General features: G+C 45.5%; 1 protein-coding gene across 2 annotated transcripts in view; it reads left to right on the forward strand.

Moving 5' to 3' along the window:
• The window catches only part of grm7 (glutamate metabotropic receptor 7), a 130,780-nt gene that overhangs the window by 36,635 nt on the left and 70,093 nt on the right, over nt 1-24,052 (forward strand). For both annotated transcript variants that reach the window (XM_077008002.1, XM_077007992.1), the window contains exon 2: nt 9,218-9,434. In XM_077008002.1, coding sequence (XP_076864117.1) covers nt 9,218-9,434 — 217 coding nt within the window. The remainder of the gene's footprint in view (nt 1-9,217; nt 9,435-24,052) is intronic.

Raw genomic sequence — 24,052 nt, forward strand, 5'->3', positions numbered from 1 at the left:
GTTAGTCTGGGGTAATTACAGACAGCGCAGTGCGGTCATAAAAGTGTGTATGTCTGTCTCTACTCTGTTTTACTGTCTTTGGGACCGAATGTCCCCATGATGATGGAAACAAAACAGAAATAAATTGTAGGCACATTCCTGTCTGTTCCTGTAGGTAAAATGTTTTCTATACTTAATATGGTTTTAATAATGAAAAGAAAGCTAAAAAATGTGCAAAAAGTGCATTCTGCAATGTTCGATACAGGCATAGTGGTATTTAGCCCCAGGAATTAATGGATTAATAGCAAACCACCATAAACGTAGGCCTGCGCTTTGTGTATGCATATATATATGTGTGTGTGTGTGTGTGTGTGTGTGTGTGTGTGTGTGTGTGTGTGTGTGTGTGTGTGTGTGTGTGTATCCCCTATAAGGTCCCGCATATGTTTGCCTTTTTTGCTGCTTCTACAGTCATGGAGCCTTATGGCCAAAAAGAGGATTGTTAATCTCTGAGCTCCCCGCTTCCCAAAATGCACCAGGCTTAATCCATGAAGCATTCTGGGGCTCCGTATGCTCATGCCTTGCTGAGGCGGAAGAGCCGGGCAGTGAGCCCAGGGTTCTCTCCTTCCCGCCCCTTCTCTACCCCGGCCTATCCCGACCTCGCGACTCCCCGGAGGGGGCGGAGCGTCCATCGAGTCTCTGCCCCACTTGGCGCGCCACCCTCCTTGATGCCCTGGAAGGGCAGATAGCGGGGGCAGCGGGGGCAGATAGCGGGGGCGGACCGGCTTCCTCTCCCCCGGGATGCCGCGTTGGCCCGAACTGACATAAGGGGGTGGCTGGCGGGAGCCGCGAGTTCTGAAATCATCTGGCCCAAGGTTGAGTCAAGTGCATTTGCGTGCTGTCCTGGACGGGTTCTTTTAGATATGCCTTATTGGTCGCCTCTCGCCTCAGGTCCAGATGGATTTTCCCTCCAGTACGACGATAAATGATAACACAACACAAGCTTTGCCCTGTATTACGAACCATTGTAGCGGTCCCCTAATATCCTGCGGTATGCAATTCAAATATGTGCTCACAGCACACAAGTAGGATCTGCACAGACCCTTAAATGATGCTGATGCGTTTTAAGCGTCGCTGTCGGACAAACGCGAGCGCAGCCTTATTTACTTTGAGAGGATCTGCAGGCTCACACACGGGCGTTTGCATTTACTACAGTACATGGGGACCGCACCAGCTGTCACTCCCTCTGTTGGCAAGGAAACGTTGCGCACACACACGGAGGAGGCGAGCAGGCCGTCAGTGGTCGGCCTCCGTTCTCTTCATGTCCTCCTGTTTACCAGCCTCATTTATTTGATTGGAAATCGCCATGGCTCCTGTAATCAAAGCAGTAAACGAGATGACGGAATAATTTCTATTTTTTTAGAGGGGTTATGTCAGATTTGTGCAAAGTGTTCATCACAAACTGTTTTAGACAGGCTCATAATTGCAAGAACAATTCATTTCTCCTATTATGATGTACAGATTTCAGATACGGCTTCTATACAATTATGAGAATAACTCTGGGTAATACCTCTGGGACTATGGAAAAAATAGAACTCTGTTGCCTTGGAAATTAGGCAAATGTAGTCAGATTTATAAAAACTGTTGACTTTTTGACTGGGAAAAAATCCCTATACACTAAGCGTGTATGAAACCTTTCCAAAAATCAACATAAGCACAGTGTTGCGCTAATATAGTCTCTTAGCATCATATTTTACCCAGATTCCTTACCTGCCTTTGTCTTTCTTTAGAAGAGGACGATTGCAGGTTGATTGCGTTTCAGTCCTTCCCCTTACAAAGTAACGTTCAGGGCAGTTCGGTGCCAGCATCCAACTCCACACCGGTCCTGCGGGGTAACGGCTTTGGCTCCGCCCCCGTGCCTCTCCTCCCAGACTGGGCTCAGGTATCGCCGCAGAGCCTCGGGAGGCGGCGAGACATTTTACACCCTTGCAGAGAGCTGCAGAGAGGCACCCCCGCCTCCCACCCCGTGCCACACCTTCCCAGGAGGCAGCAGGCTGTTCCAGACCCGTCTTTGTGGCCGCGCCTGAGAAATAATCGCCGCAGGACACACCGTCGTGGATGTTGCATGATGTTTGCAATCGTCTGGAGAAGTGGCCGGTGGGCTGTGCTGGAACACAGATGGGCTGTGCTGGAACAAAGGGTTTCCTTCAGGTCCTGTATAGCTCATAGTGTGTGACACGAGACAGGATCTGCTTAACCACGGGCTAACAGCAAAACGGGAGGTGACAAGCCATACTGCCTCCGTGTCGATGTTTCTGCTTCTGGAAGTTTCTGTGTGTGTTTGAAAAGATGGTGGGACATATATGGTTGGGCGTTTACAGGTGCATCTCAATAAATTAGCATATCATCAAAAAGTTAATCAACCTGTGGGCTTCCATAACACCCCGACCGAGTAATGAGTGCATTTACTGTACATACTTTTCAGTAGGTCAACATTTCTGAATTTAAAATAATTTTTTTCAGTTGGTCTTATATAATATTCTAATTTTCTGACATAGTGATTGTGTGTTTTCATTGGCTGCAAGCCATAATCATCAAATATTCAATGCAATAATCAATGCATAATTAATTTGCAAATATTTTCAGCATTTTTGGGTGGGGGCAGTGGGAGGGGTGAAGGTTATTTATTTAAGGAGTACTCATTGGCAAAGGGGGTTATGATGTCACTTGAACAGATCCCAGCAGTTTTACCAGCCTTGGTGTGCCATCTGGAATAGTACTCTAATTTCAGCATGAACAACTGCATTACCTTATATTTAATGCTTACATTATGGCGTCAGAGTTTAAATGTGTGTGTGCTGGTTGGGGGTGTGGGGAGGAGTGTGTTATGGGGTGCGCTATGTGGTCGACGGGCTCATTTCAAATCATAGACCCATGCTCCTTTATTGACTGAACAAACGAAGAAGGCAAAACTAAGATCACAGAAACAACTCTGTTTTCACACTGAAGTGTAATGTCGACAAAACATAGCAAACTTCACGGCATGAAAGAGAGTTTTAACTGTGTCAAAACCAAATTAGAAACGGCTTAATCGGTTTTTTAATGACGGCGCATACTGTTACTGTTAATGAGGATACAGCACAATGGACAGTTTGACTCCCTGCTGTTAAGGGGTTATGGTGATCACCACCAGGCTGTCTGGGAACTTCATTGTGTCCTTAAATCCACTATTTGTCATAATGTCACAGCACTAACCTGTTTTAGGCAATAATAACACCTGAAACATCATTACCATCATGCTGAGGAGATTATGGACAAACGGAATTGTAAAACAGTAAATAAATCAGCACCTTCTTCACCCGAAGCTTCTTCATCCTCATCTCAGGTTTGCCACAGTGCCAGTGAGCTGTGGTTAATTACGCCCTCTAATAGGTTCTCACCCTCAAATACATTTGCAAGCGTAATTCCCAAGATTAGCATCGCTGAGGTACAGTTAGCAATGAGACACATTTTTAATACAGAATGTCAGCAGAACAGCTAAGCAGTGTGACGAACTCATGAGAAAGTTGCTTTTGGTGGCCTAATAGGTTATTTTGAGTGCTTTGGTTTATTGATGAAGGAGAGGCCAGAGATATCACTTTGAGCTTGATCCTCTGCATGTTTGGAGCCAACCCGATCATTTGAAGTATTAGAACCATTATTCAGTAGGCTACTGTGCATCTATCCCATGTAACACTTCACTGTCATATATCCAGAAGCTCTATGCAGTCCTTACTGCACGATGTGAGTCTCCTTCATTGTCTTGACTCTCTCACTGAGCAAAAAAGATAATCCTCGGCAGTGCCTACACAACACCCCCCGCAACCCCCAGGCAGGGTTTTTGTTAAAACAATCATAGCCCCTCGTGGAATTGGCTCATGTGCCTTCTGCACTCTGCTACAATTGGAAACGTGTTGGACAGCTGAATTAAACATGTCAGATTAAGGGGGATTAGAGCAATCCAGCAACAATGGTCTTGTGGATTTTGATGAATTATGCAACTGCCGTTCAGGGCAAGTAACACAGCATAAGGTTAAAGCAGGAAGTAGAAAGTAGAAATAAAGGAAGTAGAAAAAAACCAGCTGGGTCTGATTTAAAGCTAGCACCTATTATTTTGCCAAAGTATTTTCATTTTAGTGATTATTGCCACAATATATCTTTCTCCTTCCTCTCCTCATCTTTGTGATTTTATTGAACAAGCCCATGCTGTGGGAAATGGAGGGACGGATTGAAAACACGCAGCCGTTCTTTGTCTGAGGAATGGGAGAGGCGCGGGGGACAGAATGGGCACTTGTAATGAAATCAGTGATTTGCTGCACCTCCTGCCAGCAGGTCAGAATGATTAAAATGCTCCACTGTAGAAGTCCAGGCAAATGAACTTCACATCAGCAGTGCCCTCCGCATAGTAATTCGATTTCCCGAGCGCCCACATGTCATGATTTAGCAAATTAGCGCTCATCACGCTAGAAGGATGTATTCCCGATGCCGTAGCCCAAACAGACGTCCCCCGTCTTTTAAACAGCCACACACATATACCCTTGGTGCACCCCGCGCCTCATGGATCACGCTAGCTCGACAAACTCTCCACACACATCTCGGTCGACAAACAGTGGCCCGAATGCACCCACCACCTCCACCGCACCCACCCAAAACAACCTCTCCCACCATATGTATCGTTCAGGGGAAGATATGAGTCTGTCTGGCCCTCTCTTTAATTAAGGGGAAGAGAGCAGGGAGACAGGTTGCAGGACTAAATGAAGTTGTGGAAGTGGTGCCCTGGACTCATGAACCCATGCATGCTCTTATATCAGACGCCCTTCGCTTTTCTACGCCTGCTTTCCTTAATTAAGGGTCAAGAGGTGCTGGGTCTGTGGAACAAGAATGTGCGCCAATTAAATGTGCAGGCATGCCTAGATAATCCCTGACATTACCTCAGACGTGGCCACCTTTAAAAAATAAAATAAAATCACATTTCGATGGCGATGTATTGGTCAACCTCAAGGTTGAACAGAGTGAGGTGAACAGGTGAAGGATAATGTTTCATACTCTATGGCTTTGTCAGCAGTTATAGACCTTATAAATGCATCTATTTGTGATTTTGCAATTGGTGAGTACATTAAGTGTGGTTCTACAAACACCTCTTTTGGCCTATGCTGCCAATATAGAAATATAGAGGTCGTGTTTTATGCACACTAAGTTGGGGTCACATTTTGGTCATTTACTGAATAGCTAATGCCATCTCATAAAGCAGTTCAGTTCTGACCCGTGAACTGCTGTATCTCGGGTTTGGACGTGTAGGAGTCGTTTACCGCTTTTCCCATTCTGAATCTCCACTTTAATGGCCCGTGTTCTGCAAGTTCTTCCCAGCAGTGAAGGTTAATAATCCCAAGCCCCACTCTGCTCTGAAGGAAATGGAGGCTGAGAAAATGTCAGTGGAAATGTCAGTGACCGTGTCCAATGTCCAGGACTATCACTGGGACTCCCCATTCTCTGGATTCCTCATTCTTCTCAGATAGTGTCTTCTCAAATCGATGCCAGCCTGTTTGTCATCAAACCCACTCTGTTACTTTATATTGTTGCCGTCAACCCCCGTGACCTTTCTGTCCGGTGTGGAAAACGATCCAGAGCACATCATGGGCCTGATCTGTTGTCTCTGTGCTCATCTGCTTTGGTCTGTGCAGAGCTACATTTATCATTGGCAAAGGGGTAAAAAAATGTTTTTAAATGAATGGCAAAAGCCCACCATGTGTTCGCCAGGTTTTGACTTATGTGAGAGTCTTGGGGAGGTGTTTATTGGTGTTCAGGGGAAGCTTCACAAAACAGTGGGACATGGGCATGTCGGCCATTTTGAGAACAGGAGCTTCTCTGGTGTCTCTGGTGGTGACAGGCCTGTTTCTGTTAATTGTATCCTGGAGACATGAATGACAGTTGGGGCGGTTTGTTACCGCTTTATCCTGACTGCATGTTGTTTTTTTTACTCATGCTGCTTAAATGCATGGGCCAAAAGGAGAAATGAGAAAAGCTTTGTTTGTAACATATTTCTTTATTCATAATAAGTATGTATGTAGCACTTGTTTACAATTCTGAGACAAATTCAAGATGATAAGTAGAAGGTAGGAAAGAGCCATCTGACAGTGCAAAGCTATTTACGATGATTCGAGTAAGAAGCCACAGTAAATGAAAGCGATATCTGAATCTACTGCTTCTCTTTAAACCCATCTATTAAACCTGACATTGATAACCACCCAGGAACGAAGGAACAAAAGCGTCCAGTGATGCTTCTGTCTGAGGGCTGTTGTGCAGCATTGTGTGTGTGTGTGTGTGTGTGTGTGTGTGAGTGGCAGGGGTGAAACTTTCACCCGACAGACATCCTGATAGGTGCCCCATCCTTAGTCCCCATTCGCTGGGCATGGACGACGCTCCAGACATTGAGGACGCAGGTAGCAGCCGTCTGCTCTGCTGATCAGTCACACTGATGGACAAGATAATGGAGTGGGATAATGGGGCCTCCGTCCAGAGGCTGTCGGACACACAATGTTCATCACGGTCCACCCCGTCATCGGCACAGACACATAAATACGGAGGTGACGGGTTGCAAGAGGCCAAGGCCATGATACTGGGGCCTGATATTATTTCTGCCACTCCACTGTGTGTGTGTGTGTGTGTGTGTGTGTGTGTGTGTGTGTGTGTGTGTGTGTGTGTGTGCGCGCATGGGCATGTTCATGAGAGTGAAAGAAGAGGAAGGAGAGTGAATGAGGGAGAGAGAGAGAGTGGTGAACTGCTGTGGGAGAATCTGCCAGGGGTTGGTGTGTGTTGTGAAGCTCGTGGCTCCACCTCGGGTGCGGTGTTTTATCTCTGAGTCTCTTCTTGGAGGTTTCCTGGGCAGGTCCAGCTCCAGACTTCAATCATCAAGTCCCACACAAAGAAGCAAACACCCCTCAGAATTTGCAGGGCTGAAAGTAAAATTGTGCTGTTGTATCAGTAAGTGGCTGTGCAGTCAACATCGCTGTTAATATGTGTTGTTGAGAAGTCAGACTTTTGACTACATGAGGATGGATAATTTGAAATGCTTGCAAATGTATAAATAATAATTAATATAATCACAATCTTTGAAATCATATTAAAAAAATGTTTCTTATACGGTATCACTGGGATGTGGTCTCACCCACATCTGACCAGCTTCCCTAAAAAAACCGACCTCAGCGTGACGTGGCCGTTACTGTTGTTTACTAGTGCAGCACTGCTATGGCTGCTACGACGACGTGTGCCCTGTTCATTGGTGCATGCCGTTCCCACACCCCCTTTCTCACCCCGAGAGCACCCGCCTCGCCATCAGCAGACCAGGAGGCTAACTGCAGTTTGTGAAAATGTACTGGCTTGAAGTTCATGAGAGGAGGCGGTAGAAACAATCAGGAGATCAAGTGTGCGTGGTTTCAGATTCAGTTAAAAAATCTAAGAAAGGAACAGGAGGGTAATTACTAAGGGAGCTTTGCTAAGGTCAGGTCAAACAGCTTCTTTTGGTTCAGTTCACACAGGGTTTACATTCAAGAGTTCGCCATTCAGGAGCTTGAGGAATGCTGATCTTTTGGAATGGTCTCTCAGATCGTAAGAAAATCGCACAGACAGGAGTGTGCATGTAGCGTACGAATGCTGTCTTCCATTTTTAATAAAAACACTCATTTCCGACCCGCCTCCTTCATAAGCCCTTCCCCCTCCTAGTTGGCCCATACCCAAGTCTACAATGTTGCTAAATGGATGAAGAAGAAACGCATGAATAAAAAAGAATGTTTGATGCATGCAGGCAAACTGGCATTAACGAGGCTTCTTAAAATCAGATTCCTTCAGCCATGCGACTGATTTCTCTTACAGAACATGATCGACAATGAGATGAGCCCAGAAACCTCCTGATAGCGCCTGTCTGCTGCCATTTCTGCCATTCCTCACGAAGGGAGAACAGCCATGTGCTTTATTGCAATGGTTAAACTAAAAGCTGTGCTGAGGCCCTCAGCTGCACATCAGCATAAAAAGCCGATTTTGCCCTGAAGAGGATCCTGCAAGGGGCGTTGTGCTGCAGGCGAGCCTAATTCACATGCTCCTGCCTTAGCACGGGGTCTTAGAAGTGGCATAACCACGGAAAATTCAAACACCTTGAGTTTGCGGTGCTTCTTTTCCGTATGTTTTGCGTCGGTTAGGGAGCTATCCAAGGTCCTGAACCTGAAAAAGGCTCCCCTGGAATCCAAGACGCTGTCAGCGTGAGGCACTTTGCATGTGAGCGTAGCCGGGAGGCCCGGGGAGCGCTCCTTAACCTTCATCATTTGCCCTTCTCATCTCAGAATTATTACATTTGAGAGGAAGCGCCCTCGTATCTTCTCAGTATCGAATATTCAGCTCAAGCCAATTATTGAGAACATTAGAAAAAATAGCCCCCGAGGTCCTTTAGGTCCTCAGAACTCAGCTCGGGCTTCCGAGACCTTGCATCGCATGCCGACACCGGGCTGGGAGTGTGATTGTGAGCGCTGTGTTTCAGGCGCTGCACTGATCACACCGAGGCCTCCACCCGAGGGCCCTCCACTCGTGGGTCTCCATCTGAGGTCCTCCACTCGTGGGCCTCCACCCAAGGTCCTCCACCCGAGTGGCTCCACTGAGGCGAAGCACTTACATGCGCCGCTCGCGTCTTCATTACAAACCTCACAGAGCAACGAGGGCATTATGCAGCCTGTCCGAAGATGATAAATGTTTCTTCAGCATCAGGGCATGAAGCGGCGTGATGGCGATGGCGGGGCGAATCTATCGCTTCACGCACCGTTATTACCCAAAACAAAATATGCTGCCACTGCATTTCGGGAGCGTTGCGGTCACAGTGAACTCATTTAGCGCAGTCCTCATAATCTGTGCCCGCTGCATAGGTGATGTGTGGACCACAGTTTACGTGGAGATGGCTACATTTACTGCAGCTTATCTGTTTCAACAGTGTGTCGTGTGTTTCTCAGAGTTCACTACCACAAACACGGATTGCTTCAGTATATGTGGTTATGCCTCTTTTTTGGTTTTCTGGGGAAAGCACAGTGGATTGAACAGCCGGTGTGAATCATTCTCTGTGCCTCAGAGGAGGTTTGTTTGTCCTTTTGAGATTCGCTTTTATCCCTCCATCTAGTGACGGCGCTGTAATAAGAAGCTCTTCTCTGCTCTCTGTCCTCTCCAGATCCCCCAGATCAGCTACGCCTCCACCGCCCCGGAGCTGAGCGATGACCGTCGCTACGACTTCTTCTCGCGGGTGGTGCCACCGGACTCCTTCCAGGCGCAGGCTATGGTGGACATCGTGAAGGCCATGGGCTGGAACTACGTCTCCACTGTGGCCTCAGAGGGGAGCTATGGCGAGAAGGGCGTGGAAGCCTTCATGCACATCTCTCGAGAAGCTGGTGAGCAGAACCTGCACACCCTCCCGGGCTTTGGGCCTGGCATACCACCAACACACAGTCTTTCATCAATACAAAACGTTTCAAAATGCTACGACAGCATTAACAATGTTATCTGATTGCCCATCACTGTTGTGTCTTCGGTGGGAAAATGATTTCCAGTGTTTCTGACGACGAACAATGCTGATAATTCTGTGAAGTGCTCGGTACACGATACATGAATATGATGTTGACGTGAGAATCAGTCACGCCAGCGATTAGCACCGATAAAACTCGTCAGAATGCTGTAGATGCTCCACCATCACTCACATCATTCACAGGTAATGCCAAATAAATGTGTGGCAGCCTGGAGGAACAACTCTCCCCTTCTCTCTCGTTAGTGGAGACAGCCGAAAGATGAGATTGGACTTGTCCCTTTTAGGGCATAAATTAGATTCCTACTTTCGTGATGACACATTCAGTGGAAGTGGCAGTAAGAGATACTGTAGTTAATCTGTCATAATAGTTCCACAGTAATTACAGAATAGTTACATGAACAGATTACAACAAGCGCTCCTTGGGGACGTAATATTTTAGCAGCAAATTTGAAGCTGGATTTTTTTTCATGGACTCTTACATTGATGATGCGTCTTCCAGCGATATGAGAGCATCATTAGTGATGGTCTTTGTGCAAGACTGGGCAGCTGAAAGTTTCCCACAGTACCAGTTGTGATCCATCCTCAGTTTCCCTTTGGCTCAGAGGTTGCGGTCTGTTGGCACCGCATCAACGGGTTTGTTGGCCAGCTCAGGCTGAGAAATTCTGCCACATGTCTTCATCCAGGTGGGTGAGTGGACAGACTGTAGATGTTGAATGACAATTGGGTCCCTTGCACTTTGTGGGCTGTAGTTTATCTCTCTTGGCTTTCTGTCATGGCGAAGTAATCAAAACCCTGTAACAGAAATTTGAGATGTGCAGAGCGCTGGGCCAGTTCGAGCATTAACTATGGACCCAGTGAAACAAAATGATCTCCTGACAATTACAGTTATATTTGTGGAACCCAAATGAGATATTATAAGCAAACATCACCCTCCGACTTAGTCGTAAACACAAATGCTCATGATTAGAAAAGATAATGGAACGTAATGTTGTGGTTATAGGAATGGATGCTGATCTATTTTATTTTTTATCTTAAGTACATGCAGTGTTATTTTCACAAGATTTACCACGATTTTTACCCTTTTGACTCTGATCTACCACGGTCATGGTTTCTGTAAATGATTATGGCCATAAAGATGATAATATTACTGTTATTCTTGAGTGTCTAACTGTCTCGGCCACAGTGGTTGTCTTGGAGCAGTTTCACCAAAAATAGCGCGTGGGCACAGAAGCACACTGGGACCGCGTCATGGCGGAGGAGGAGGAAGAGGAGGAGAACAGATAGACTTGATGTCATTGGCTATAATGACCTATGGTGTCATGGTCTGCGATGAAGAGCAGCATGAGGATCTATGTTGAAATGTCTTCAGGAATATGTACTGCGCATTTCAAAGCTGAAAAGGCAACTGCATGATCAGCCTCCACTAATTGCTAGTAAGTCAGCAAAATAAAGTGAACAGAGCATAATTTGCTTGCTTGGAACAGCCAGCCAATTAAAAAACAAAGCACATCTATAGTCGTGGTCTTCTGTGTAGTACATTTTGGCATGTGTAAACGCAGAGGTGTGGCCAGTCAGAAACTTTCCCCTTAATTAGCGTCCCTGATGGCAGCAACTCCACCCACTGTTGAAGTTCCAGTTTACAACCGTTTCAGCTCCATCAGTGTGACTTCAACACCAGCCTCATGCATATCGATCTTCCAAAGTCCCACTTTTTTTATTGTAGTTTGAGGGTTTTACATTCAGTCCTCTGCATTGTTTTCTGAATTAGGCCCACTTGCTTGAGTTTACGGAGGGAGGTGGAATGTATTTTTATTGATTGCCGTACAGTGCTGTAAAGAGCTTAGACCGAGTTGGGCTCTGATCCCAACTGTAGTTTCCCCATGCTGCAGAGAAGTTCGTTCTGATCTCCTGCGAAGAACCCTTTCAGATCTTTACCTCTGCAGGTCTGGGAGCCATGGAAGCTTTTGTTGTAGTTCTACAAGACCTTCAGTGAGGGCTGAATGTTCCAGAGGAAACTCAAAAGTTGGCAGTGGGTTTTGAGGGGCAGTGTGGCACAGACATTGTGTTCTTTGGGGGGGCTTGTACAGTGGCCGTCGTGGGCGGACGTTGACCTGCACCTTTCCATCTGTAACAGCAGACCGCCTGAAGATATCTGCCTCCCTCTCCAGAAGATAAGAGGACAGCCTGGTGGAGGGAGGATGGTGTGAGGGGATAAAATGTGATCTTCACTCTCGAAAGGCTGGAATATCGTCATCCAACGTAGCATGTGCATGTGTAAGAAGGTTCTGGGCTGAAGCGTCTTCAGGCTGAATTGCTCTCTCTACAGTAATGCAGTGTTCTGTGATGTGGAAGTGAGACACATTGCATAATTGTTTCATATAGGATTAGAATATATGCCATTATCCATAGCCCATAATTTACATTACATCACCATGTTAATGTACCGTTGGAGCAAAACTTGAAAATTATGTTTAGATCTCGTATCCACAGGTGAGATAAACACCTGTAAGATGGGCTGTCATTTTCTCCACACCTACCACAGTTTACAGGTATGTGTCATCTGGCATTAGTCATCTTACGTCTGCAAACCAGGGGCGCGACCAGGGTTCTCCCATTAACCCCACATTAGCTAGTTTGTTTATAAAGGCATTAAGACCTGCTCGGGATTAAAACAGATATGCTCGTAATGCCTCTCCTTTCTTTATGTCATAATCCTGCTTGTGAAATGCTAGTCCTCGGCTAGTTCTTGGTCTTAATGCTTTTTACAAGTCCAGATGCCTTTGCATTGCAGATAAACACTGTATGTTTGCAAAGTAAATTGCGCCATGTCTTAATGTCTTTATGGGCTGTTAGGTGGCACTAACTGGTCAGGATCTTTTCGGAGTTTCTTTTTTTCTAAAATACAGCGTTCTCCAGTCACCTGCTTTTTGTAACGTCTAAGTAAATGCTAACTCAAGTCAAGGGCACAGGATCAAAACGCCTTGCACTTTCGCACGGGTGACGCCATGGAGGGGCGTCTGGGGTGTCTTTCATTTCGCTTTTCTTTGATGTTGTTTCTTAAAAAGGGGCCTGAAAAGAAATGCGGCCCCTCAGTCGAAGCGGGACGTGAAGGTGTTCCCGAAACGCTTTGCATCAAAAGGTTACGCAAACGCAGGTTCACCGCGCTGTCTCGAAGATCCTTTTCAGCGCCTCATGTGATGACTCATGTAAGACTCTTCTCTTAAAAAACTTCCTGGCTCGCTTGTAACTCTGAGTGACCCACCCAGCAATAACACTGACAAGGGCGGCACAGAAGGTGAGCCTTACCTCAGATCTTGTAGTTCAAATCCCGCCATGTATTTGAGAATTGGACTGTTTGCAGTCTCTTTGTGAGTTATACAGAGTGGTGTAGCCACCTGACGGCTCGGTTAGGTCGGTGTCAAAGCGGTGCACACCAGCTAAGCACTTAGCATTGCGTTCCTAGTGCACTGATGCAATTAGCTGAGCTCTGTCACCAGTTGTTTAATAAAATGCATTTCCAGCCCTCATCTACGTCAGTGGAGGTATGTGCTTTTGCACCGCAACGCTTGCCCGCCCCAGAGAGCAGTGCTTCTGATGTAGGGTGGGAGAGATACCTGCTCCATTGCCTGTGTTTTGATATTGCGTAGTTTAAATAAACCTGTCAAAGTTAATGACTTCCCAAGGGCTAAGCATTTCAACTGCAACCTTCATTAATATTGTAGGGCCGCGTCTTCGTATGTAGCCTCATAAAAATTGCAAGGGAGATTGTGTTGTTATTGTGTGTGTGTGTGTGTGTGTGTGTGTGTGTGTGTGTGTGTGTGTGTGCGCATATGCGTGTGTGTGTGTGTGTGTGTGTGTGTGTGTGTGTGTGTGTGTGTGTGTGTGTGTGTGTGTGGGTGTGTGTGTGTGTATTTTTTTCCTGCCTGATAACTGGAGTATGTTCAGATGCCCTAGCTTAAATAAGCATAGTCAAAAAACTGCACAAGCAGGAAAAAGTGACATGCATATTCTATGAGAGCCTGGCAAATAGCTTAGCACTGCTAAAATGTGATCAGGCTGCATAAGGTCACATAGCTTTAGCCGCTGGGATTATCATATTATTCACTTGCTTTCTCCCATGGGACCTTGTGCAGCATGCTTCCTGATCCTGTGTCACATTGGCCTCTCTGCGTCTTACACACTCACGCTGGCCTCGCGTTGGTTTTATGCTGCAGCCTTGGACTGGAATCTTATTAAACCCTTATTGATTCTCTCCAGGAGGGATCTGTTTTCTGTCAGTCTTGGCTGTGCAATCACAAACATATAGTTTGTACTTTGGCATTATTCACAGATTACATGCAACGCTTTTCAGCGATAAAGGAAATTCTCTCCGCTTTTGCATTGATAGGTTTGTAATTGAATGTGTCTATGAGGCTCTACAAGGCACTGGTTAGTTTTGGTCTTTCTGTGGTCGTTCTCTGCTGCTGGACAGTCTATGACAGTGTCTGGATGCTTGTTAATTTGCACAGATTAACAAAATTATTTTCATAATTATCTTACTGACTTTGGCTTTGTTTTCCTATTTTTCTGGTATTCCAAATTAACAATGTTGTTAACTGGCTATTATTTTTCAAATTAACTCATTTTTTAATTTGTCAACAAATTAGGTTGGATGGATTGTTGCTGAAAAATCTGTTTTCTAGAACAGGAATTAAGGTCTCCTCTTCTACCGCTAGCTTCCGTAATTGAGTTTCTGGAATCCTTTTCTGGGCGTGTCCTCCTAGCCTCTGATTGCAACTTGTATTCTATCTTTTGTTCTTTTCATTTTAGACCCATTCAGAGAACAAAGGTTTCTAGACCCACCTTTGACCATTTAGATGCAGCCCCTGTCTTCTATCTCTGACTCGATGAACTCCTTTGAAGTTTCCTGAGAACAGTTTCAAAATTTCTGCACCTTCCGTGATTGTTTCTAGCAATCTTGAGCTCTGCAGATTCGGGACCCCTGGCCTCTGTGCTGCTCTGTCACCCAGTGATGTTTTAATCATCTCTTAGCATGATTCCATTGCGCAGTCTGGCACAACAGAGATGCCGAGCTGATATGAGGGACGTTTGCCCAATGCGAATTGGGTCATTTATCAATCAGTGTACCAGCCTGACAATACATTTATAGCATTGTGAAAGAGTCGATCTATCATCGCAGCAGACCTTTCATTGTGTTGGAGAAACTGGTCGCATCTGGGATCGGTTCACGCTGTAGGAGACAAGAAATGATGCACCATCATCTGTTTGGGAATGAAAGGAAATGGGTTAATTTGCAGTCATAGGTTCTCATAAGGAAAGATCCATATGACATATTGATTGCATTGTAAAAGAGAACAATACATCAGCATTGGACAATTTTTCAAAAGATCCACAGTGTCCGAAAATGGCACAGGATCATTACAAGCCTCATGAAGCAGCAATTATCTGGAAGGTTTTAAATAAGGTTATTTTGCATGATAATGACTTTGGTGAGGTTATTTACTACCCAGCCAGGGACACATGATATAATTGACAATAATCAAAACCCACCCACCCAGAGTGATGCGAGAACATTGATTTGGGCTTTGAACGATATTCAGTATCTTCTAAATAGCTAATATCCAGCATGTGTTCTGTGTGTTTCTTTTACTTATTGCTTCCAGTTGAGGTCCCCAAGCTGCACATTTAAAAGACTGCAGAACGTGGGTCAGCTGCCTGAGTCCTGATTTAATAGTGGCTAGATGCTGTCAGAAACCTTTCTTGTCCTCAGGTGTTAAATCGAGTAAGTCACTTCCTCCCTCCCTTGAGGCCAGAGGCCCATCATAACATACATTTCACACAACTCGCACAGACATTTGCTGCTTTAATATCATCCGCCTTTTCCTCTGTTCTGAAAAAGAACTTCCACCTCCGATATAAATAATTAACAACGGTGCTTCATCACTGCAAGTAACAATAACCTGGGTTACTTTGTCTTCTCCTGAAGACAGATTAAATGTACCACAATTGGGAAAGTTCACTGCTCCATATGAATCAATTCTACAATTAGTGTCACCCTCTCCTCCACCCTCTCCTCCACCCTCTGCCAACTCTCTGAGAGGCTGCGGTTTTAATTTCGCAGCTCTTCAGCTTCAGATTATTGGCGTTTCTCCCTCGGGAGGCTCCAGTCTGAGCTATCTGGGCTCAGTAGTTGACCTGAAGTCTCAGTCTCCTGAGCTCATGAATCCCAGCGGTTTAGCCATGACCAGGACCTGTGAGTCTCAGAGGTTTAGCCATGGTCAGGCCTCGCCAGTCTCAGAGGCCCTAGTCACGTGGAGGAGTCATGCAGGAGTCACGTGCAGGAGTCACGACAGCTCTCCCGAGGACCGCTACTTGCAGCTGCATGTTGACGCGCCATTGACAGGTAATTCCCCCAAAGACGGGGCGTTTCCATATAGATCCGGCCCAACGCCCCTTAAAGGCAGTGAATCAAAGTAAAGTGGGGGCAGACGGTTATTAGCGAGTCACTTATGTAGCCATGACTTGAGCTCAGGTAACAATTTAGTGCCCTGTGGAACAGGGCGGCTAATGGAAGAAACTATTATTAAGTTGTCTCCGCGCGCAACCACCACCCCCACCAAGATCCTCATTCGCAGTAAGTGCAGCATCCACATAGCGGCCGTGGCCAGAGCTGCCCTCCGACTCATTATTCATCCCCGTCATAACCTTCTCTTGTGGTCATCAGTGCTAGTCACAGACATCGGACATGCAGGGAATTTGGTCCCACTGCCCCATTAACAGAGCTCAACCGTCGCCATCTGGGAGTTTTGTGCTGGACAATATGTGGGACAGGGAGGGGGACTCACATCGTGGAGAGACAGCGGCCCTAATCGCTTCAACAGCACCAGATAATGGCAGCCTAATGAAACACGAGCTAACCTTTGCCAAAAATGTTATCTGAGCTCCGCCCCAATCAATAGGTATTTGTACTAGGAGTCTTTTCAGCAGCTGTAATTGGAATCAGTGATAAATGAACGTGGGGTCACGATGTTACAATGCACAGACATGCCTAAGTGAGTTCAGGAAAAAGCCATATTGTGGAAAACCAATTGCAGGGATTGCAAGGGTGAGTTGTCCCACAGCAAAACCAGGTTTACCAGTTGAGGATGGACAATTTGGTTTTATGGACAATTGACTTTACTATATTGTTACTTTTAGTTTTACTATGCAAAACTGTTGAATACTTCAGTGAGGATAATAGATGTGAACCTCTGACATGTCATCATGTTGAAACATGACACCGTAGGACATTTTTTGCTTTTTATTTATTTTAGTTGAAAAATTAGGGGCAGAATTTTTTTGTATTTTCCTGCTATAACAAACATTGCTATGCTCATAAAACATTGTACTGTACTTACTAGATAAGGTGTGATAGATACAGCTAAATATGACTGGCCTTGAGAACCAGAATTGTTGAATGGCTTAGCAAGGATTCAAACCTTGCAGTTGTCAAATACACCCATCACCAAAACCCTGCAAATCAGCATTCTCACTGACACTCGAGTTGTGAGAGTTCTTTAAGTATTTTATTTGTAGTAACAAGCAGTGCATACATAAATACCTCATGTATGACAAGCATGTCGTACCCATCTGGTGTGACACGCCATTGGAAACTATCCTTGTGTTTACTTGCCGGCCACTGGCGAGAAGAATAGAGTTGCTCATCTGGTGAGTCACTGTAAGCCCAGGGACTCCAGCATGGGCTCCAGGTCCTTTTTCACCTTCTCATACTTCGACCACGAATCTACTTCTTGTGGCTTTAAACTACCGCAGTGAGTTGGTGCCACTGGTAAAAATTCTATTGCTGGGTCTGCCACAAACCACACAAAGCCCTCTGTGTTCAAATAATTGTCATCCCCGCCTGTGTTTAAATAATCCCCACATTTCATGCCAGCAAGCTTGAAAGTTAAAATCAAGGCCAGCCTTTGCTTTTGGTTCGTTTTCACAGGCAAAACCCCCGAACGATGTACCTCACTCGGGTGGAGCGGCCAACAAACCTCCACCCACCCTCCCAAAAAAGAGATTAAATAAAACTACAGCTGTGGAGGTTGGCAGACAAGCCTGACACGATCCCTTCTCTGTCTGCGATGCTTCTGTGGATGAAATGCCAGCTGATTTATTGCTTTCCTTCACTCCTGCCCCTCACATTGGAGGGTTTTGAGGGGTCCGGGGAGCTTGGAGTTGGTTGTGGAGATGACGGAGATGCACCGCAAAGAACAGCCTTGAGGACCCGACATTGCATACTGCAGTGAAGCCCAAAGATCCTTTCTGGGGGGGTGGGGCCAGTCTTCAATAATTCCCCATGGCCCCGCCTCATTCACCGTGGCCCCGCCTCATTAACCACGGCCCCACCCCCCAAGCCCTCTGTTTGACATGGATGATTAGGTGTTTGTTTTTGCAGGCCTTTGTGCGCACCCTTCAAATGTGTCCTGAGGGAAACGAGGTTCCATTTTGGCTTCTGTTGACAGACGTATTCAACGGCGGTAACGTCTGTGGATTTAATTGGAGCGAGACGGACCCGGTCGAGAGGAAGGCGTCTCACAGCTGCAGGCTTCATCACGCCGCATTCCCATGGCTGCTTTGTGTTTCACGAGCTTCGAGTGGCTGTGTATTTGAAACACGGTCCTCTTCCTTCAGGACAAAAGAGCCAATTCCATGGCAATCACCGTTCACTTTTCAGTTGATAATTTGTGGCGACGTGACTAATTCATCCTTGCAGCACGCGGAGGTGCTCAATGATGTCACTTTGGCCAGGAGGTCAGAAAGCATGTGATGTCAGACCATAAACACTGAAAGAGGCACATACTAGCGAGAACACAGCGTCTCTCTTCAGAGGGGAGAGACGAAGACTGAACACAGCAGCTTCGGCTCCAAATTTCGGCCCCGCACGCTGAGGGGCCCAGAGAAGCCCGGCTCAAAAACAGAACCCACACGTGCCTCTCAGAACCATATGATGAGTCCAAGCATCCAGCCTTCTTTGCTTTTTCTTGTCCCCAAAACATTAATCCCCCCCACTGTTCCTTTAGTCCACTGATTTTACATTCAGCTGTCAAGAAGTTTAACCCCACCCAACTCTGTCAGATCGTTCCAGTTTTACAGCTACTGCTGTTAAGATGCTTCCTACACCATCCAAATCTCATCTTAAAAACTGTCCTCAATTTGCAGAGTGCTGGTTTCCCAGCAGGTTCAGCAGTCATTTAACTGCACACACATGGCAGTCTGCACTGCACAAACCTCTCGATATAAGTTTCAGATAGTTTCAATAATGTCGATTTTAGTTTTTTCTTTAACTGCAGCCGTCTTTCTGTGGCACGATAGAAACTGTGTTTATTTCGGTCTGCGTAACATTGCCTTTTGCGACAGCAATCTGGGTTTACGTCTGTACTAATGACCAGACTAAATGGCTGGTAGCACTGAGCTCTTGGACGCCTTCTCCTTTTTTCCAAATACGTTCAACTTCTGGCTTTGTTAAAAGAACTGCCCTGAGAATTAATGTACCAGCAAGGGAATGGATCAGTTCACTATGGACTGAATTACTGAAGTATTACAAATAGAAGAGCAGATATTTGCTTCATTATGTCAGAACCCAACAATACCAGCACTGTATATAAACAATCAGAATTACTTCTGTATTGGACATTTGTGCACGATGTCTTGGAAATGCAAACATGTTTGTGTTTACACTGAGACTTTTGCATATTAATCATACATTTCCACAAATGGGTGATGTATAAAATGCACAGCAGGCATGTTCATTAAAAGACATACAATGTGGATGGATCATTTGCACTGAAGAATCATGTCGCTAACATGCAAATTTGATTACCATTGCATTCAATTCTATTGTTAAAAAGCTTAAAGTACACACTGTATATTGAATTGGATGATCAAATGAATCTCTTCAGGAGCAGGTGGATCAGTTATAGTTCAATATTTATGATAACATCAAAGAAATGACAAACTTCTATCTTTTGGAATGAAGTTGTTAGCATGTATTTTATCTGCTGAATCTTTTGATTAGTACAAGTTGGTGCATCTTTAACATTTGTGAGAACGACTTGACAGATGCAGGCAAGCCAAGAGTCTTTTGATGGCTGCAGTGCTCCACGCTGCAGAAATGTGCTGTTTCTCTCTCCTTCTTCCATCACAGCTTTAATGGCTCTTGTGTCGTTCATGGTACCTCACCTGATATCTCAAACAAGAATGGGATCACGACTCTTACAGAGCACCACCATCCGCTGTGACGCCATGTTGACTGTCGATTCCCCCTCTGCATGATGATCATGCCTCCATCTAAAGTCTTTAAGTGAGTTTCGTCCCACGGAAAACCATCCATTATGTCTGCACCAGCGCAGAGCTGGGTGTTTGGCTTGTGTGTTGTACCCCCCCCCCCCCCCCCCCCCCCCCCCATTCAGTCCATTATGGGATAATGGATGGCTGGAAAGCGTCCTACGTTTGTGATGCTCCTGTCAGTAAACTTTCACTTCATCAAGCTTCTCGGGCTCATTACGTGGCCCTCTCCCAGACAGCCCCTATAAAAAATCGGAGCCTGTAAAATTGATTAGCCTGTCAGACGTTCTTAAGGCTAGCTCCATGAAGCTCTAATGGCGCTAATGCCAAGGCCAAGCAGAGAGAGAGAGAGAGAGAGAGAGAGAGAGAGAGAGAGAGAGAGAGAGAGAGAGAGAGAGAGGGAGAGAGAGAGAGTGTGTCACAGTTCCTTCCGGGTGGAAATTTAATACTGTTGTGCAGTAATTGCAATGTAATGTCAGCAGTAAAGCCCTCTGGAAAGTGCTGCCCCAAACACAAAGATAGGGTTTCCACACCCGCTTAATTTACTGCCCCAGATATCAATACCCATACAATATGAGCATTACTTGTTGCTTGGACATGTTGCATGTGCGCCAGCATGATTTTAACACTTGATTTTAATGCCTTGATTAATGTAACATGATGTACTATAGTACAAGAAGGTGATGGAGAAGGTGATGGAGGTTCTGTTGAAGCCTGTACTGCCATGCAGATGTCAGCGATTGCCTTTGAAAATGTCCAACAGTTGCATGTGGTAAGATGGTACAGGAAGAAAAGTAAACTTTGGAAATGTTTTGCATCACAACCAGAGGAAATACTTTACTGGTTGGGGGGGGCAGCCCCAGATTATAATGGCATCATAGTCTGCAAAGGTAAAGATGTTTGTAAGACCCTGAGGCTCATAGTCGGGCAAACTGCTTCTGTTCCATGAAACCACTGAAATAGTTCAAACATCTTCCTGGTGGAGAAGATCTTGTAAATATGTACAACTGCGCTGGGAGTTCATGAGTTCAGGAAGCAGAAGAAAAAACAACAAAGGATTTTCAAGTGATGTTCAAAAGATGCAAGTGTAAAATTATCTTTTAAAATGATCTATTCCCAAATACCAATCAATTCTATATGGCATGTACTCGTGTCAGCATCAGAGTACATAAAAGTAATTTTTTTGAGATTTGCAACATATTTTGTGTATTTCATTGATTTTCTGTAAGAAATAATGAGATTTTCTCAGCTGTGTGTTGATTTTGACCTTTCGGTTAGATTTCTGGGCCCTAGGCTGTGTAGGCATGTGAGCCTTCATACCCTGGCAGCGTAAACTATGATTAACCGAATATTAATTGATGGACCTCGAGGGCGGGTCATGGCCCTGGAACACTCGCTTGAAGTCATACGAAGATACAATAGCAGTTATGTGTATTTTGCTCTCATATAAGTCAGCCCTTATGATTTCTTTTGTGGAAATTACTCGGATCTCATGACTGGAGGTTAAAAACGGTGGTTCAAACCAGTTTCTTTTTCCCTTTCTCAGCATGGTACAGAATGCACTAAATAGATTTCCGACTCCCGGTTTGTTGTTTGAAGTGGTGGGATAAGGATACGCAGACTGACACTTCACGTGGCGGACATCGCGGTGGGAGGGGCCAAAAGCATGAGAGCCTTGCATCACTTCTGCTTCCGGGTCACACCGTTGACTCAGGTCATGCCGCCTGACAGCGAAGCAGTCCTGCTCCTGCAGTGCCAGTATTGGCACTCAAGGAGCAGCACATTTTGTTTTTTTACTGTATGATCACTTTTTTCAACACTCTTTGAGGATGTGAGTTGGGCTGAGGACGACGTTGTCCAAAACTAGACTTTCTGCATTGTAACATAATCATAATTTATCTGCTTTGCACTCGATTGAAGCTCTTTTGCTGCTGTGTAATTCCCACAACCAGCCTGTTGTACATCACATGCTGATCTTAATTGTGGAGATCTGCAGAAACCTTTTCTCTTCTACCTTGTGTAAAACATAGTACCTGCTGGTTGATTGAGTAAAATATTCACGGTTTGTTTCCTCTCCAAAGTAAAGCCAATTTGGCTCCTAATGAATCTCAAAAGCAAGTGGCAATATCTTTGTGGGCTATTCCTGCATTAATGTTCCTCTAGAGAACGTGCTTTATGGATCGTGGGGGACAGGAAGTAATATTCCACCCATTTACCCATTTCCAGAAATTGACTGCAATTATAAACAGATATGACAGACATGGCAATCTCACTAGATGCCATCTGCTACCTGTTTTCCTGTCAGCAAATCAACGTCACTTCTTCACCAGCTCAGTTGTTTTGGTAGGGGGCTTGATCGTTTCAGGTATTTTCAGACTGTTCAGTCAACACTGTAAGGGCTGTTTATTGCTTTCAGCCTTGTGGTTTTGGTGCTGAAGCAATAAACAGAGCTAGTGCTCCTTTCTGACTTACCAGCCGTTCACAGCAGGTTTAACCATTTAACAGTGCAATCTGCCATTTTCAAGGCCCAACCACTGCGATGTGACTTGCATTTGCACTGTGCTTTCCAAAATTCTTTGTTCTTCTGCCTTTATTTTTCTTCCCTTTAGCCAATCGCAGAAGTTGCAATGCTGAATCACCCGCTCCTGCTCGGCAAAGGCACTTTGGAAGAGTTTTTACGATTCTGCCTAAAGATTTTCAGTGCAGCACTGTATATTGGTTGGTCTAATTAGTGGTATCGCTGCGATCGTGTGCACGAGACAGAACCAGAAAGCTGTTTGGGAGGACGCACTTCATGCAGGAGACAAGAGGATACTGTAGTCTAGTCATTATCCAGTCATGCGGGGGCTACGCGTTCGCCATCCTCCTGTCACGCTCGCTGCTCCCGGGCAAAGGGATGTGAAGGGGGAGGCTGAAGGAGCTGATTGCGGAGGGAGCTGACGTAGCTAGTGATTTGTGTCCCCACCCCTCCCTCCAAGTGCCTTCCAGCACTTACTGGGAGCCCGGCTTTCCGTGGCCCCTGGAGCGGTTGAAACTGCTAATCATTCCATCATCACGTGGCCCACAGGGCTCAGCAGAGTGAGGTAATTGCAGAATTAACCTCATTTGGAGGCTCGGTGTCGGTTTCATTTAAACGCATCCTTTTTCCTCCCATTAGAGTGATGCAAACGTGAGAGCTCAGTGTAGTATAGTGATCAGATCCCAGCGAGAGATCCCAAAAGCTCAGTGTAGTATAGTCATCAAGTGTGACCTTTACAGATCCCACTGAGAGATCCCAAACGCTCAGTGGTGCTGTCTGTTATTAGCATGATGATTGTGTAAAAGTGTAAAATGATAAATTATTATCAAAATTGACCAAATAAACTTAAAATGTTTAAATATTAGCTTTTTTTTGGAATTTAACTTATAAACGTATTGTCATTGGCAACTTTAGATAAAACCACCTCATAGAATGATTCCCTCATTTATAAATAGGATTTATTGTTTATTTATTGATTTATTTATTACTCACACTTTATACTTCAGTATTTGTTTGTATTACACTTTCATAAGTCCAGAGTACACAGTGCTTGTGATGGGCAGGGTGAGCGAAAATAAATGGAAGCGATCACGCCGAGTCTCAGGGAAAAAGGATGGTTTAATATGTAAAGTGCGCAAACCAAAACCCGTGAACTGATCCGAATTAAGGATATAATAACCAGCGGTCAACTGGTAAAAAGACAAGACATATATAGACAAACAAATGACCCTCAGGTGAGACGGATCGCGGGCTCCGCCCACCTGAGGGACGAACACAACACCACATCCACTGGACAAGCTGCCGCTGTAGACGGGGGCAACCAGTAGGGGGCCCGTGACAGTGCAAAAAACAGATTCATTGATATAGGTATACTTACTCCTATATGTGTCTAAATGTGACACTTTCATCAATCAAAACTAGTGAAACGCCAGAGCACTCGCGCCAGCGTTGTCACTTTTACAAAACTTTTCCCATATAATGGCGCATTGGCCTCTGAATGCGTGTCCTTCATCATGGGGCTGTCAAGGACGGAGCTGATGGAAGGCCCGGGCATCGGCCAGTGGCTGGCAGTCAGCCCCCCGACCAATTCACCATGATGTTCTACTGCTGGAAACAGACCAGCAACCCCCCCCCCC

Source organism: Brachyhypopomus gauderio, chromosome 1, assembly GCF_052324685.1.
Source record: "Brachyhypopomus gauderio isolate BG-103 chromosome 1, BGAUD_0.2, whole genome shotgun sequence".
Lineage (NCBI taxonomy): Eukaryota > Metazoa > Chordata > Actinopteri > Gymnotiformes > Hypopomidae > Brachyhypopomus > Brachyhypopomus gauderio.